Source organism: Pezoporus wallicus, unplaced genomic scaffold, assembly GCF_028554395.1.
Source record: "Pezoporus wallicus isolate ANWC-B61680 ecotype Strahan unplaced genomic scaffold, APGP_CSIRO_Pwel_v1 contig_749, whole genome shotgun sequence".
Lineage (NCBI taxonomy): Eukaryota > Metazoa > Chordata > Aves > Psittaciformes > Psittacidae > Pezoporus > Pezoporus wallicus.
Genome location: NW_026641327.1, coordinates 5,672,471 through 5,689,206, shown reverse-complemented (window position 1 = coordinate 5,689,206; position 16,736 = coordinate 5,672,471). Strand labels below are relative to the sequence as shown.

Sequence of the window (16,736 nt, the reverse complement as noted above, 5' to 3'; positions counted from 1 at the left end):
CCTCATACTGGAGTTTAACAGAAGTAGTTAACTGCTACTCTTGGACACAGCAATTCATCTGAAAAAACAGTAAGGGTCTATGTCTATCCATCATCCCGTCTTAATTGACTTTACTGTTAAAGCTCTGGTACAACAGACATTTAAGTCCCAGATTGCTCTTGCACACAACAAACTTTCCAGGAAAAGTTAAATTTTCCTTTACGGGAATAATAATCTTATGCCAAAAGCAAACAGAAATGTAAAGAATGAAAATAAAATTAAAAGAAAACAGAAAAGCCCAAGCCTTCCATACCTGCTGAAACAAGACTTAAAATATGTACTTACTAATAACTGAAACATTTTGCTAGTTTGCATTTAGGGTTAAGCAGTTACAAGCACAATGTGGTCCTTGAGAAACTTTCATTTTCAAGCACCTGAAGCAATTGTTTCATTTGCATTAATGAGGTTACATCTAGCACAGAACCCCCACCACCACAGAGACGTTTTCTTTTTTACCAAACTCCCCTCGACTGTCAGTTGAACTATACAATTCTAGAAGTCGTCAGCCAGCCACTCAAACACTGCAAACTGATAAATATGTCCAAGCAGATCCTGAGCAGACTGACTTGGGCACTTGTTTTAATCATTGGCTACAGCGAGCAAGCAGTTTTGCTTTGCATCTTTGCCTCCTAAGAAAGTACGGCTGAACTCGCATTGAAACTTACTAATTTGCAATTGCATAACCTTTTAACTAGAATATGTGCCTTTTGGGGGATAATTAACATAAAATTATGGTATACAATAAGGCAATTATTTGGGCTTAATTTAATATATTCAGCTTGGGTTTATTACGTGGGATTATCACAACTATTTTTATTAAGTGTATAGCAATTAGTATACAGGTTCAATTGGACAGAAAATGATTAAATGATGTGTTCCACACACCTAAAAGGAATGAATAAAAGCAACCAGAATACAGTTATTCTGATGTTTTTCAGAATTTTGAAGAGTGAATGTCTTATCCTATCATATTTGCTATTTAGAGAACTATATAGTTTCCTGTTTCATTTACACTTCCAATTGCTTGTTAAGTTTGACTAAACCAAATAGCTAAAATAACTGAAAATTTATCTTTCACATTTGCAGATCTTGCTGTTGCATGCTAGTTCAGCACATCAGTGAGTTGTACCCAGATGTACCAAATTCATCAATTGAATTTTTAAATTTCATCAGCAAATACACATACTACTTGATTACACATTTTATCTAAATAAAGTACTCCCTTCTCCTGCAGAAAAATCCAGCAACAACTGATTAGATCCATGGATATTTTATGAAACTCAGTAAATACAAGGCCATGCAAGATTGGTGTGCAGGGAGAGATGACTTCCAAGAAAAATTAACCATCGTTTCTCAGGTTTCTGTGTTTATGGTCGTCTGTTTTCCCACAAAAGCATATAGTTTTCACATAAACACAAACCAAAAACATTCTCCCAAAATGACTAATACACATTGCTAAAAATTCAAACTGCAGTGCTCTTTTGTCAGTTAATTCTGAAAAGAATACTTCCTTTAGAGAACTGCAGACATGTACTGATGACATACTTCTAACAAACAGAAATCAAGTTTACAGATAGAAGTTTCAGAGCTAAATGAATGACTTAACCATCACCTTTTTCAACGGGAAATCTAGTGATGTTTTTCCAGACATTTCTGATTTGTACCAGTAAATCATTAGTTTCCAATAGGGCTTGATTTCTTCCAGATCTTTGTTAAAATTCAGGGACTCTTCACATGTGTGGGCTACAAATTTCTTTTTACCAGGCAATATGCTTGATGAAAACCAGATACTTCAAAACCTAAGACCATCTAAGCCAGAAAAATGGACTGATTCTTCTTTGCCATGTCTTTAGGTGCCACAACAATAGTAAACTGACCAAACCAAAGTCATTTTTAAAGGAACCACCCTAATTACAGGAAAGCTGTTTGGACAGGTAAAAAAGTTCAGAGAGGTTTTGTCTCTGATGATGCTTACCGATGTTCAGTGACTTTCTTTCCAACTCCTAAGAACCTTAAAACTTACAGCAACAGCCTTCCATCAACAAGTTACTCTTTGAATTTCCTGATGAGCTATCAGGAACACCTGAAAGGGAATGTCACCTAGAAGATGTACCGACAGAAAGAACACCTGTAACCACTGAGGCAAAAGGTGTACACTCTGGATTGCTCAGAACAGGTGAGATACAACATCAGAGATGAGCACTGGAGAGAGCTATGCCTGACCTACTCCCACCTCTGGAGTGGTCATGGTGGGGAAAAGAAAGAGCAGCAATATCAGCCAGGACAATCATAGGCTCCCTCCCAGCTCCCACAGATTGATGCTGCAATCAACACTGCTCGTTGTTCTGATCCCACTTCCCTAGGCTTCTCCAGCCATGGTGGAGGGGATGGGCAAACGCTTAAGCCTACAGCCAAATCATCCCACACAACTACAGTCACTAGATTCCAACTATCCCTCCTCTGGTATCATTTCAGTTCCCCAGTTCAGTACCGCCCAGACCTCATGCCAGGCCCCCTTTTCCCAAGACATCTCCACCTCAGTTCTTTTACTCACCACGCAGTAAGTACCTGTCCCTTTTCCACATCACTTTGTGTTCCCCGTTTCCACTCTCCCATCAACTACCAGCCCCTAACCTTTACGAGAGTGAACACAAAGACCTCATTCTGCTCATCTTACAGTTCCCTATAACTATGTACACAGATTTTTCTGTAGATTCACATTCTCATTCCTTTACTATTTCTTATTTTGTAAAATGTAACAGCAGTATACATACAATCCAATATTAGATACATAAGCTGAAGCTCATGATTTAAGATGCTAGTATCTTATGCCATCAAGACCAAGGAGAGATTTTTCCCAAAGGCAATTTAGACCATAGCTATAAGTCTCACTCTGGAAAAGAAACTTCCTCCATTTTCTGTATTTAAAAAAACCTAAGGAGCGCATCCTTCTAACTTCATTAAAGTCTGAACTGCCCAAAATTATCCTCAATATCCTTTACTCCTGCTGAAATATCTGAAGACTAATTTTTCTAATTAGGCAAGCACAGCCTAAAATAAACATACAAACTCTTCAGAAAATCTTACTCATATGTCAAATAGGTTCATTAAGTGCTATGGAATTCTTCCATGAATTGCAAAGAAAACCTATATACCAGAGTGACATGGACAAGAGACTATAAAATTCAGCATACTTGCATAATTTCTGCTGAATCAAGAAAACTAAATCAATTATAGAAATAAGGGGGGGGGGGGGGGGGGGGGAAGTGACATGAAAAAGCAGATTTTGATAAAAGTTTCACAGAAAAAATAGCTGCAATGTTATCTAAGGAGATTCTAGATATTCTGAGCGGGAATAAATGCACTACTGACCCCAAGTCAGTAAACAACCTGAACAATCAAGAGTATCTAAAATCAGAAATGAAACTAAGTTGTAAGGAAGCATCACTGCCTCAACTGCTACCATGGTTTCTAGCAGACATTTCTGCACATACCTCAATACAAATCATCTGCATACAAAAACCAGGAAACATATAGAGAACTATAGACAAAGCTTTGTGTGGTTGGTTGGTTGGTTTGGGGTTTCATGTATTTGTTCAACAGCCAACTATAAGATATTAAAAAGGTATCAAGGATTTTAGCAAACACATGTTAGGGAAAGGCCAGAGGGAGTTCCTATAAGGCTATAAAAACATACTTTCTACATAACCCTAATTCATTTCCTCATCATGTTCTTTTCCATTTATTGCAAAAGAAACCCAGAAGATGAGATGTAAGTTACTGAAAATTTAAGTCCCTTCTACAAAACTCATGTGAACTAGAGCCTTTCCAAAATATTTGCATCCAGTTGTGGAACCAACAGTTCAGAGGTACTAAGCACAGAAATTCTACATTCCTATAAATAGTTGTTCTCTGAAGAGGTTTATCAGCTTGTTTCCATCATACGGAATACAAAACAAAACTAGCATTTCCTAAATATCTCCCCTGTGTTATTCTGTAACAGAGCAACATGGTTCTCAAGACATTTCAGAAAATCTACCAGGGACACCAAAGTTGACCACACCAGATGTCAACAGGTGAGAAAGGTTTTTTGTGATGGAAAGCACATTGAGCATCACTGCCTAAGTTTCCTATAGCAGCAGTGAAACATATAGACACAGCCCTTCCAGTGAGAGAGACACCATACTATAAAATTCAATGTCTCACAAATGAACTGGAGGCAGTAGCTGCCTGCTGTTTTAAATACCTGTACTGAAATACTGCAGGGATTAGAATTCCCCCTTCACCAACCCTTTCTCCCACAGGATCAAGTACGATGACTTCCCTAAAGCAAAGCTGACATTAAATTTATGAAAATAACTACAATAAACTTGATTTTCATTACAACATTCACTGTCCCTTATTGCTATAGTCACTAGTCAAATTTTGGTCTTGTTTTTCTTAACTTCTTTCTTCTGTGTTTTTTTGTTTGTTTGCTTTTTTTTTTTGTGGGGCAGGGGACAAGTAAGGTTCTTTGTTGGTTTGTTCTACTACCAAGTCTAGTGAAATTAATAGTGCCTTTGCTTCCTCACTGGCAGAAATTTAGAACATGCTTTAGACTGTATTAACATAGCTTACAATCCTGAACTGCTTGTTGTATAGTTTCATTATTTTTCCATATACATTACTGCTTAAAATTCTTCATCTAAACCATTTAAGCATGCAACATAAATCCCAGGCAACATGCTTATTCCCTAGTCATCCAAAGAAACATTCAACATTCTGCAACACATAAATGCTGATGCAATACTATATTTGGGGGGGGGGGGGGGGGAGGCAGTAGGAGTTATCAAATATTTAAAAGCAGTGCAATTTTAAATGAGCATAATTTAAAGACTACTCAGGCAGAAAACTTACCATCTCCAGCAGGCAAGCCTCGCTCTTTTTTCTCATCACATTTGTTGCATTCACTGAAGTACAACAATAGAAACATATCCAGAAGGACCCAAACCAAAGAGGTGGCAAGGACCACCTTGCAATATGCAAATTTTTTCATGGCACTTTAAGTCAAATACAAAAATAAAAAAAGTATAAATAAAAATATCAACAGGTTGCTTTAATCCACTTTGAGACACCACGTTCTATACCTAGGAAAAAGAAAAAAGAAAGAAAAATGTCACGAAAAGCCACCTGAGGACAGCAGCTAAAAGCAGAAATTTTAAGTACTTTTTAAAGGTAACAACTGTTAAATGCTGTATGTATCAAAATGAATGCTCCATGCACTCCAATAAGATTAAGAGAACAGGGTGAATTAAAGCAGCATTACTCCAGTCATTTCCTGTGTTAACATTCACCACCTGAAACATTAAAATGAGTGACAAGGAGTACTCTGCTGAACCACTGGAGAAGAGGGCAGGCACATCTAATTAAATTAAAAGAAACATTCTGGGCCCTCTGGAAATCAGGGCAAGATAACTGAATGAAAACCAGGAACACATCAATAAGCAAGGTATCAATTTGTGCTGTGTGAAACCCATGGTTAATATTCCTCATGCTCCTATGTCTCACACACTGACTTTGTGGTGCCATCACTAGGAATGCAAACGCCTGTATTTTGCATGAAGTCTAACAGCATATTACAACTTTGTCACAAAGACAGAATGCTTTGCTTTCAGCAAATCAAAACCAAACATCCCTTTTGGTCAAGTTAAACAGTAGGCAAAGTGAGGAAAGTACCCACAAGACACTGCGATCACTTACTAGACATTCAAAGCTCAAGATATCAACTAAAAATGTTAATGGTTAAAGTAACTTAAACAGTTTAATCATAAGCCATGATTACACAAAAGCCTCACCAAAAAGACTTTATAATTAAGACTACCTTCCCTGCCATAGTTTGATTCCTGCTCTCCCTCTCTCCACCCCCCCACCCCCCCACCCCCATCCTGCATGGGATGCCAGATGTTTTGTTTCGGGTAATCTCAGTTTGCATCTACATAATTTTGGTACATAGGGATAGCTACATAAAATTAGGAACTGCAAAAGTATCTGTAATCAATGACTTGATGATAAAATAACAGATGAAATTACCACAACAAACATTAAGTGAGGTATGCTAAGAAAAAGTCCTATGGGTTGTTTGAGGTTTTTTTGTTTTATTTTGTTTTGCTTTCCTAAAATAGACACAAGGATGGGGTTCAACTCTGGATCTTGGAGTTGCACTATAAAGCTCTATAAAACCATCAGTCTGGTGATCAGCAGCACTGAAAGAAAAATAATTTGTTACAGACTACTAAGGAACAGAAACCAAACCACCACTGTGCCATTGCACATTATCTGCTTTCTTATCTTGAGTGCTGTATGAATATCCAGTCTTGTCATTTCAAAAAGGATACAGAAGTATTAGAGAGGCCAAGTGAGAAGTGCAAAAGGATGAAGGCAACAAAGAATAGCCTCATTATAAGATCTAAGTGAAAAAAGCAGCATTCTTCCTGGCTGGACAAGATGTAGTCTAAATCAAGTGCCAGGTCTACAGCTGCATGGAGATGGTAAATTGTTGCCTGTTACTCCTACTTCTTGTTTGGGCAGAAAGCAAGTGAATTTAGTAGCAAGGGGTTAAAAAAAAACAAAAGAAAACAAAGGAAGGTATTCCCCACAGTGTGTAGTTATGCATGGGAACTACTTGCCACAATATACTGCCAGTGGTGAAAGTCTGTTCACTGGCTATTAAATACCAAGTCCTCACCCCTACCTCAGGCGGTCCCTGACTGACTTCTCAAGTCACTGCATGCTAGGAGAGTACCGTGAGGAAGAATCATTACAGTCTCCCCTATTCTCTTCCCTAGATATGCACTGTCCACCACTGGCAGAAACAAATAGTGTATACAGATGAAATCTGTCTGACATGGTATGACTGTACTTACTTGCCATACAGTTTCTTCTTTTGCTCTAATTCAGGACACCATAGAAATGATCTTGCAAAAAAATCAAGCCACACCACCACCTTGCTTGTACTTAAACAACAAATTGTAATTCAAAATAACATGTTGTAAAAGAAAACTAAATAAATTATTATAATCTCAGACTTCTTGAAGTTCAGACTTGTGAGATATTGGGCTGTAAAAGAAAGTGTGAAACAGAAGCACAGTGCTTAGGGGTCCTAAAATCAGCAAGACACAAAGAGAATTGTAATCCAGACTTTCTGGCCATAAAAACACCAACTATATTAAGTGTTTTAAAATGCACAGGCTGGTGCTATATCTGCCTCTGATGTAAGAAAATTCCTTTGAACGTTCAGTGAAATGTCAAAGAGGCACTTTTTGAACCTTTTGCACCCTTTGAGAGTTCAGAGAAGTGATTATGAGACAGCAATGTTGTAGTTCAACACACCCTGGTTACCATTGACAAGGCCCACCCCTGTACCTCTAGAGAAAAGCTCTTGCTCCCTTTGGCCATTTACCATCTCATGAATTACACTGTACCTCTGGTTTTATGACAGCACTTCCACTGTGGACCTACCAGCAGGAATTCAGGGAGCACAGCAGAGGAGCTCAGAACTGCTGAAGCAACTGCTCTTAGCATACCAAAGCCCTGGCCCAGACAGAGCTCCAGAAAGAGAACTCCCCCATCCAGGACTGAGGCTTGACCACCAGGCTCTGTGGGTTTTGACCAGCTGACAGACATTCGTCAGTGGTGTCCTTCAGAGGTCAAAGCTGGAGCTTATACTGCTCAGTGTCTTTAAGGAGAACTTAGGGGATAGAACTACATGCACACTCAGCACAGCTGCTAGTGACACCCAGTGGGGGTGGAGCATGCAGTTTATACCCTGAAAAAGTACCTCGGAATGGCCCTGGCTGGACAGTTCACGGGACATCCAGGGGCTAGAAAGACAGGCAGAGTGAACACCTCAAGAAGTTAAAACAAAGTCCTGTTTCCAGTCCTGCTCTCAGTCCATTCTCTGCCCAGCCTGTATTTGTACTTGGGATTGCCCCAACCCAGGTGTAGGACCTTGTACTTGGCCTGGTTAAACGTCACGAGGTTTGCACTGGTCCACCTCTCAAGCACCTCAAGTTCCCACTGGATGGCATTCCTTCCCTCCAGTGTATCGACTGCACCACACAGTTTGGTGTCATCAGCAAACTTGCTGAGGGTGCATTCAATCCCACTGTCCATGTCAGTGGCAAAGAGGTTAAACAGTGCCAGTACCAATATCAACCCCTGAGGAACACCATTCATCATTGATCTTCACTTGGACATTGAGTGCAGCCATCCATAATGCATCCACAGTGCAGCATAAATTCTTCATCCACCGGGTGGTCCATTCATCAAATCTATGTCTCTTCAACTAGAGTGTCAAATGCCTTGCCCAAATACACATAGATGACATCAGTTGTTTTTCCGTTATCCACCAAAGCTGTCACAGAAGATCACTGAATTTGACAGGCATAATTTGCCCTTAGTGAAACCATGTTGTCTGTCATCAATCACTTTCTTGTTGTCCATGTGCCTTGGTATAGTTCCTAGGAGAATCTGCTCTATGATCTTGCTGGGCACAGAGGTGATACTGACCAGCTTGTAGTTCCCTGGATCTTCCTTTTTTCCCCTTTTTAAAGATGGGTGTTATGTCTCCCCTTTTCCAGTCAGTTGGGACTTCACCAGGCTGCCAGTTTCCACAAGGCCCACAGAATCATTTCACCAGGTCCCATGGACTTGTGTACCTTCTGATTCCTTAGATGGTCTCAAACTTGATCTTCTCCTATAGTGGGTGGCTCTTCATTTGTCTAGTCCTTGCCTTTGCCTTCTGCAGCTTGGGCAGTGTGGCTGAAACACTTGCTGATGAAGACCAAGGCAAAAGTCATTCAGTACCTCAACCTTCCCCATGTCCTGAATAAAACCAAGTCTCCTGTCTCCTTCTGGAGAGGGCCCACACTTTCCCATACCGGGTGGGTGTCAAGAGGCTAGGAAGCTACTCTGCAGAAAGAAACCTCTGGAGCGTGATAGCAACTTTAATATGAATCAGCAATATGCCTTCATAGCAAAGTTAATTGCACATATAAAGAAGTCCAGTAACCAGAGCAATAATCCTCAAATGCATAAGTTTAATAATTGCTTTTGCTACTGAGTAATATAATAAAACCAAAGATTTGCAAAAACAGGTATTTTTCCTCCCTTCAACATACTGCATAATAGATAACATAACCTTTACACCATGGAAGTAAAAAGTATTAAAAACACCTTAAGAACAGTAGAAACAGAGGTTGTAACTTACCAAGAATAAAGTGAAAGGAGGAAAAATGGTTATGTTCAAGTTGTGTTACACCTAAAGGTCAAGTGATTTATTCCCCCTGCCACCACCTCCCAGAAAATACATTTATACTTGACACTATGGAAAAAGGTAATCTTTAAAATTACTGCTCCTATAAAGTGCATTGTTTTACTTTCCCACCTCTTTCACCAACACAGTTGGCAAGAGAAAGAATGTTTATTCTTTCAGTATGACACACGACTATTCAGTCATTTTTATCTTTGGACCAACTTCATCTTTGTTGATACTAGCAATCAGTCTTCAATATGGCTTTCTAACAAGACTTCACAAAGGACTTCGTTGCCATTATTCAATTGAATCAGGATTCTACACTGGATGTGGCATGTAAACAGACAAAGCTGACGCAAAGTTCACTTTCCAAACTTTCAGATATGAATAAAGAAAAGTTGGCACAAAGTAAGGGCTCACCAAAATCTTGACACATTTGCTATTCCTAAGTTATTAATATCAATTTAAAAAAAATGGAAAGTAATTAACTAAGTAGCATCTAAGAGAAGATTGATGGCCTACATGAAATTGATTTTTCAGCTTCTCAGTCTACATAGTAATGATTGAGAAAAGACTGGCATATTCTAAGGTAACATATTAGGCATTTGTATGGATTTTGCATGTATTAAACTTCTAAAAATTGAAGCAAATGTAAGTTGTCATGTAAGCACTGACTAAAACTTCATATATCTGAACTACTAATGAAACTTATCCACTCGAATATGTCTATATCTGAAAACAGAAGCGATACCAACACTAGAATCATGTTTCAAAATAATCTGCTACTGTGATGATATTTTGTTTTGGTTGTTTTGTTGTTTTTTTTTGGGGGGGGGGGTTGTTTGTGGTCTGTTTTGGGATTTTTTGTTTGGGTTTGGCTGCTCTGGGTTGGCTTTGCGTTTTGGTTGGTGGGCTCTGTTAAATTGTCTTTAGTGCTTGTTTGCACAATGCTCATCATTTCCATCAGCTCGTCAGTAAACAGGTCTGAGGAGAAACAAAGCGTCACCTAGTTTCAATGCTATAAAAGCAACTGGGAAAACAAAAAAAAGCCATTCAAATCAGAAGGTCAACCCATCACCTGTGGAAAACAGGTACAGTCAGCATTGTCATCACAGAAACATGAACACATCTGGTAAATTTCATCAGACAAAGAGGATATTCATGAGCTTGGCGATGCCAGTACTCTTTTCTGCTCAGAAGTTTATGCAAGAGAAATACTCTTTATTGGACTACACTGGTTTGATGGATTTTAAAAGGTTTTAGTATTCAGAAGTCATCTGTTCAGTGTAATTCAGCAACATTAAGCTCTGAAGAAATGATGAGAGAAAACAGATCATACTAGTCTGAGCAGTATGAAAATAATTCATTAACAGCAAGCCTACTCTTCAGGAAAATTTGAAAAATGTAGGTCAGTAAAATTGATTTCTATTCTTCACGCTCTGTGCAGGAAGAATACACTTAATTCATCAGAAATCTATTTTCAATGCAGAAATCAATTTTTTTAATTGACCATTTGAAAAAAACCCTATCAATTTTGTTTCTAAAACTGGTATGCCTCAGAATGAAGCAAGAATAAAACAGAAACATAGAAGTAGCTGATTACATTTGAAAACCAAAGATGAACTTCCTACACAAAGGCAGAAGTTACTGGTTCATGACACAGGTTCCCTCCAGATAAATTAGCACGCATAAATATGCTTATAAAAGTAGAAGCTCTTGTAAAATGAAAATCCAGCCAATCACATAAAAAAGCAATACCAGAAACTGAACAGCTACGCACTCCATCCACAGTTTTGTCAGACTGTTTATAATCAAATGGAACTAAGTCACTGTGCACTTGAACCTCTGATTCTTCTGATTTAAAATCACAGAATAGCTTGGGTTGGAAAGGACCTTATCTAAAGAGTTTTCAATTAACCTCTAAACTTTTATGGTTAAGTAACTACCACAGACACATAGTAAGAAAATAACATTTCTAAATTGAATAGAAACAATATCAAAAACAAGCTCTTTCAGTTACTGTAAGAAAACTGAAGATATTGCTATTTTGCTACCCATACTTTTCAGAAAATCTTAACTACTATCATTTAACTTATGAAAACAGTTTATCATTTTGCAAATTAATGCTTAACAATTTCTCACATGAGTTTGTAAGCAGTATGTATTATCTTGATTAAACCTCCTTAAACTTTTCCAAGAAAATAAGCAGGCATTTGTCAACACTTTCAAGTAGTTCCCACTACTACACAGTCCTTCTTGATTCTCTTCCTAACCAGCACTACTCAAATGAAAACTCTAATTTTCATATTAATAATGACCTAGTATGGCCCGAGTATTAATTATACTATTTAATAAAGATGAAATATGTGAAAATTAATTGCAACAGGGACAAGGACGTAAAAATAATTAAACCCAAGATGAAATAAAACCAGCTGGGAACACCTAGTCTGGTAAAACCAGGATGGCTTGTCTAATCCCTTCTATGGGACCCAGAAAGAACTGCCATGTGACATTTCAAAGTGTGATAGGAGTCTGTAAATTTACTACACATGCTACCTGAAAAAGGCATAAATACAAGGATATTCAGAAGGACAGCAAGTTGTCCAGACATATACAGTTAGCTTAATAAAATACATTAATAGTGTTTTAACATAACATACGTTAATGTAGTAATTAATATACTATATAAATACTGCAAATATTTCTAGAACAGATTGACTGAACAGTCAGGGATATAATTAGATCAGAGGTTGAATAAAAAGCAATACAATTTTGATTAAATTAGAACATCATAAATTTTTTTCAATCTATAACTGACTTTAAAGTTACTGCTGTCAGGCAGTGCAAAATGTTTTAAATATAGCTCCCACACAAGGAAAGTTGTTATTTAAAGTGAGGAAGATCAGGATGAATACAAAAAATAATGTGCATAAGTAAGATGATTATAAGACTGTGAAGGCTTATAAAAAAAACTTAGTAAGCAAACAAGGATGCACCTTTGATAATGTAGCAACTATTTTCTTTAGTAATTTTAGTGCTAGATCTAGATGGGCAATCTTAGACCTATTGCTGTTAAAAGGGAACAAGTGATAAGGTAGGAAGCAAGATGGGTTTGTGAACAAGAATAACAGAATCAAGGTGACATTTAATAAAATATGTTCAATAGTATGCTTGGCGTATGTAACTTTGCTATCAGCTGAAGAGTTTCAATAAAGCAAAGGCTCACAAGGGTGACAACAGTGAGCTGCCACTGTCACTCAGTCATGGATAAAAGGCCAATTACATTTTTGGATGCATCACTTAAGTGTTCTCCTTAAACATAAAACCAGAAACCATTGTATTGTGCACCAGCATTTCACAAGGGAAGGGCAGAGGGAGAGCTGTGTATTCAGCAAATATGTTTCAGAGCAGAGCCTTGTGGATTTATGAGACCACTGCAGGTGACTGGACACAGTGATCAAGGCAGTCCTTCCTACTCCCATCCCTCCAGCCCAGAATTCATAACAAGAGTAATGAATACAAATGAAAAGGCCTAAACTAACTGCTTCAAGAAGCAAACTCAGATGCCAAATCTTTGTCATAAAACAACTCCGTACCAGCTCAGTGTCTGGGGAAGAGAGGAAGGAGGGAAGGGAGAAGGGAGGGGAAAAGGTGTCAGGTTTGGGTTTTAAGTTGGTCTTTTTGAAGGAAAAAAGAAAACCCAAAACTCACCTCAAACCAAACACGAACACTCATGGATTTCCCTAATGCCAAATTCTCCTAATGTAATGTTTGAGAAAAAAAAAAAAAAATTATTTACAGAACTCCTCAAATTAAAGTCTCTGAAAGGCTTTCTTGGGTTTTTATTCCAGCTGTAGACAATGCTTCTTAGACTGACTTTAAGAAAGCCCTATCCTGTTTGCAGGAAAAAACTGAAATGGGCAAGGTTTCAAAGGACCAGATGAACAATGTTTTCATCAAATAAAAGTTCAAAACCAATTTAATCAACAGATTTTTGATTTACATTCATTTTTATGACCATTCTTTCTATACAAGAAAAAGAATAAATAGATCCAGGAGGGAGGCAAAATATTCTGTATCAGAATATCACTGTGAATATTACAAAGGACTCAAGAGGACAGCTAAAATTTGGAAACCAGGAATACAATAAAAGTACAAAGACTACTGCTGTCATATAAACAGCTGAGATTCACTAGACACCTATTCTTCCATGACTTTAAGGTAGCTTTCAAATGACTGAGGCAACAATTTCATTTTTCTGTCTGCCCTTCAAGATGAATGAAAATTACCTAAAAATAGACACTTATTCACGGATCCTTCAGACATTTCCATTCTCTCAACTGCTTTGAGATTTAAAATATGCTTCTATTATGCCTAACAAACAATCAGTATACATTACCTAGTATTACCAATCCTATACAAAAAAAAACCCCATACATCTTTCTATAGTACAGCTTCAAATATTAAAAGTACATCCTCAGACAAATTTAATTACAATATATAAAAAAATGAATACACTTATATAATATCTTGAAGCCAACGGCAGTAAGTTTTTGCCCAGGCATTAACTTATTGGGTATTACAGTACTGGCAGGTAAGTTCAAATCACCATTATTCAAATCTTTTCCTTCTTACACTGAACAGCAGATATTGCCTCTCCTAACAGCTACAGAACAGGCAATCCTTTTCAGAAAGCAGATTTATAAGACAGTAGACAGTTATTTCTTTTCCTGAAACAACTGCAGTCTTAAATTGGGCTACTGACATCTCAGATGCTGAAAGAGAGCAAACATTCTTCTTCAAAGCCATAGCTATTTCACATACACACTCTGGGAGGGCTACTAAGTGTGCCTGACTTAGAGTAACAGCCACCTAGAAGACACAGACAGTATTTTCATCAGTGAGCATCACAGGCAGCACGAAGACAATGAGCAACTGACAAGTGAAAAGCTTTTGTTATTAACAGCAGCAAGATAAGATTTTAATGTCACTGCTAGCAATGCATTAAGCTCACAAAGGCCCAACATACCATAATGGCTGAGATACATCAGTAAGACCTATTAGAGCTTTCTGCTACCCTTCACAGAGGCCTAGGAGGCTGAGGTGAAATCTTCTTTTTTTGTTTTTGGCAGATCCACGGTTGGTGACCAGCACTTAGCTTTTTCAGTACAGAAGCACTCCTGCCAATCAGCATCCCAGAGTTATAAACTGACTCCAGTCTTTAATAAATTACTGGAGAGCTGTGCTAGCTGGTCTTCCAACCCCAACACTACATGACTAGCAGAGGAAAACTCAGGTGTTCTAGGTGAACACCTCCCATTTCCTCAAGAAAATGAATTTTTGTCATGTGAGCTACAGATCTTGCAAGCTCGCCACTACTCAGAAGAAAGGTAGCTTCCCTATCAGAGCTAAATGCCAGTTGCAAGGCTCTTAGGAAATAAAAAGCTGAACTACTCAAGATGTGTATTACAGCTTCATATTGTCAAAGTTGTAGAGATTAGGCTATTAGTATACTATTCGCTGTCCGCAGCAAAACCTGTAAACACCTCCACATATTTTAGATGCTTAGGCTTGTGACTTGATGCAACACAGCATGAAGGCTTCTAGCCAAAAGCAGCATCACTTGGCCTTACAAAGCATATGTTCACTAAGACCAAATCATGCAAGCAGTCAAGAATTTCTTATTATCAAGAAGTCACACATTCCAAAGACTATTTTAAATCATATGGCAGGTGGAAGATGAGCTATAAATAGAGCAGACTAGATGACAGGACTTCTGTTAAGGTTAAAATTCCTGCTGAAAAAAATTAATTTACTATTGCTAGCAACCTCCTTTAGGAAATCATATGCACTAGGTAAGGTTATATAAAAGTAAAAACACAGAAAGCTGTTCCATATTCAAGGCTCATATTTTCCATCTTCCTTTATCATGTTTCTGCATAGTCCAGAAAAATAAAATTTAGTTTCAAATTTTTTTTTTAAAGTTCCACTGCGTCAAATTGCAAACTTGTTTTTTACCAGATGAAACTGAACTAAAATGAATACTATCCTTATCAATAGATCACTCTTCATACAGATGCGTCAAATACTCAATGGAATTTTCTGCAGATGATACCTTCTTCAGTCTGCACATGTCAGAGAGCATTCACAAATGTCAGGTAGCATTTGCTTTTGAAGCATTTTGACGAAATAAGGAGATCCTTCCTGGAAACACTGATGAACACAGAAAGGGGGTTAGAATTTACTCTTTATTCCTGCTATTAGGATAGAAGTTAGAAGAGAACTAGCAACTCGGGTGTCAGTTGGACAGGGCTTTGAACAACCTTGTCTAAGTGGAGGGTGTCCCTGTCCATAGCAGGGTCCCTTCCAACCCTAACCGTTCTGCGATTAAAGAATTACAAATCTCAAGGAAAAATCTTTAACTACTTAAAAGTCAGACAAATTCACTATCACCAAGCTAGTTATACATTTTTCATAGACAAAGACGACTGTGAACAATGAAGTGCACAAATCTTTTACAAGAGATTCTTGAAACCTTCCTCACATGTTAGGAATCATTGTTACAATCTTGTAAGCTAGGTCTCAAATGTTCTTAAACACCCAGCCTTCATACAGCTTCTGATTATTTTTTAGATATGTATCAGAGCCAAAAGCTGGAGTAGAATAAAATTATTCATTAATTCTTCAAACAGTTTTAAAGACAGCAGAAAATTACACAGTCAAATAGTCATCATTAAGGATGAATCACTAATGGGCAGGAATTTGAATTAAAGAAAAGCAGAGTCAGCTAATTAAAGAAAAGATTATAAAGGAGATTTCTGGAAACAGTAAGTTGCAGTGAACAGATTCAACCATCTTTATGTGAGTAACTGCAGAAGCCTCGAATCCTGAAAACTTCCTACTGTAAATTAAAAAAAAGAAAAAGTAAAACCCAAACAACAGAAGGGGAAGCTGAAGAAACACCAGATAACCAGGACATTTTTTTCTCTGCCTTCAATATATGTGGACAATACTAAAGTTTTAAGTGTTCAAGAAGGAAAACTTTGAAAACAATACAGGTACAGAAAAACTGACGTTACATATTGGGACCATACTGCGTGCTTGTCCTAGAGAAGCTTGCTGAATTCTGCCTTAAGTAACTACAGGACTTGCTGACAAATCAAATGTAGGCAGATACCAAGCTAAAAACTGCTGAATTAGATAACGCATGTGACTAAACATGAAGACTTAAAGAATTAGTAAATATAATTTGACAAAATAAGGGTTACAATAATTTAACACATGCTGAGTTATATTATCTCAGGTAAAGTGAATAATGGTAAAGAATTCAAAGGTTTGTTAACAGCTTTTACTTCCTATCCCTTTAGCAGTAATGCTGCCGACAGTTTAAAAAAAAAAAATTAAG

General features: G+C 37.6%; 1 protein-coding gene across 1 annotated transcript in view; it reads right to left on the bottom strand.

The window, feature by feature from the left end:
* GALNT1 (polypeptide N-acetylgalactosaminyltransferase 1) overlaps positions 1 to 16,736 on the bottom strand; it is an 86,124-nt gene that overhangs the window by 38,934 nt on the left and 30,454 nt on the right. The window contains exon 3 of the mRNA XM_057423045.1: positions 4,936 to 5,165. Within this exon, the coding sequence (XP_057279028.1) occupies positions 4,936 to 5,074 (139 nt within the window). The 5' untranslated portion in view covers positions 5,075 to 5,165. The remainder of the gene's footprint in view (positions 1 to 4,935; positions 5,166 to 16,736) is intronic.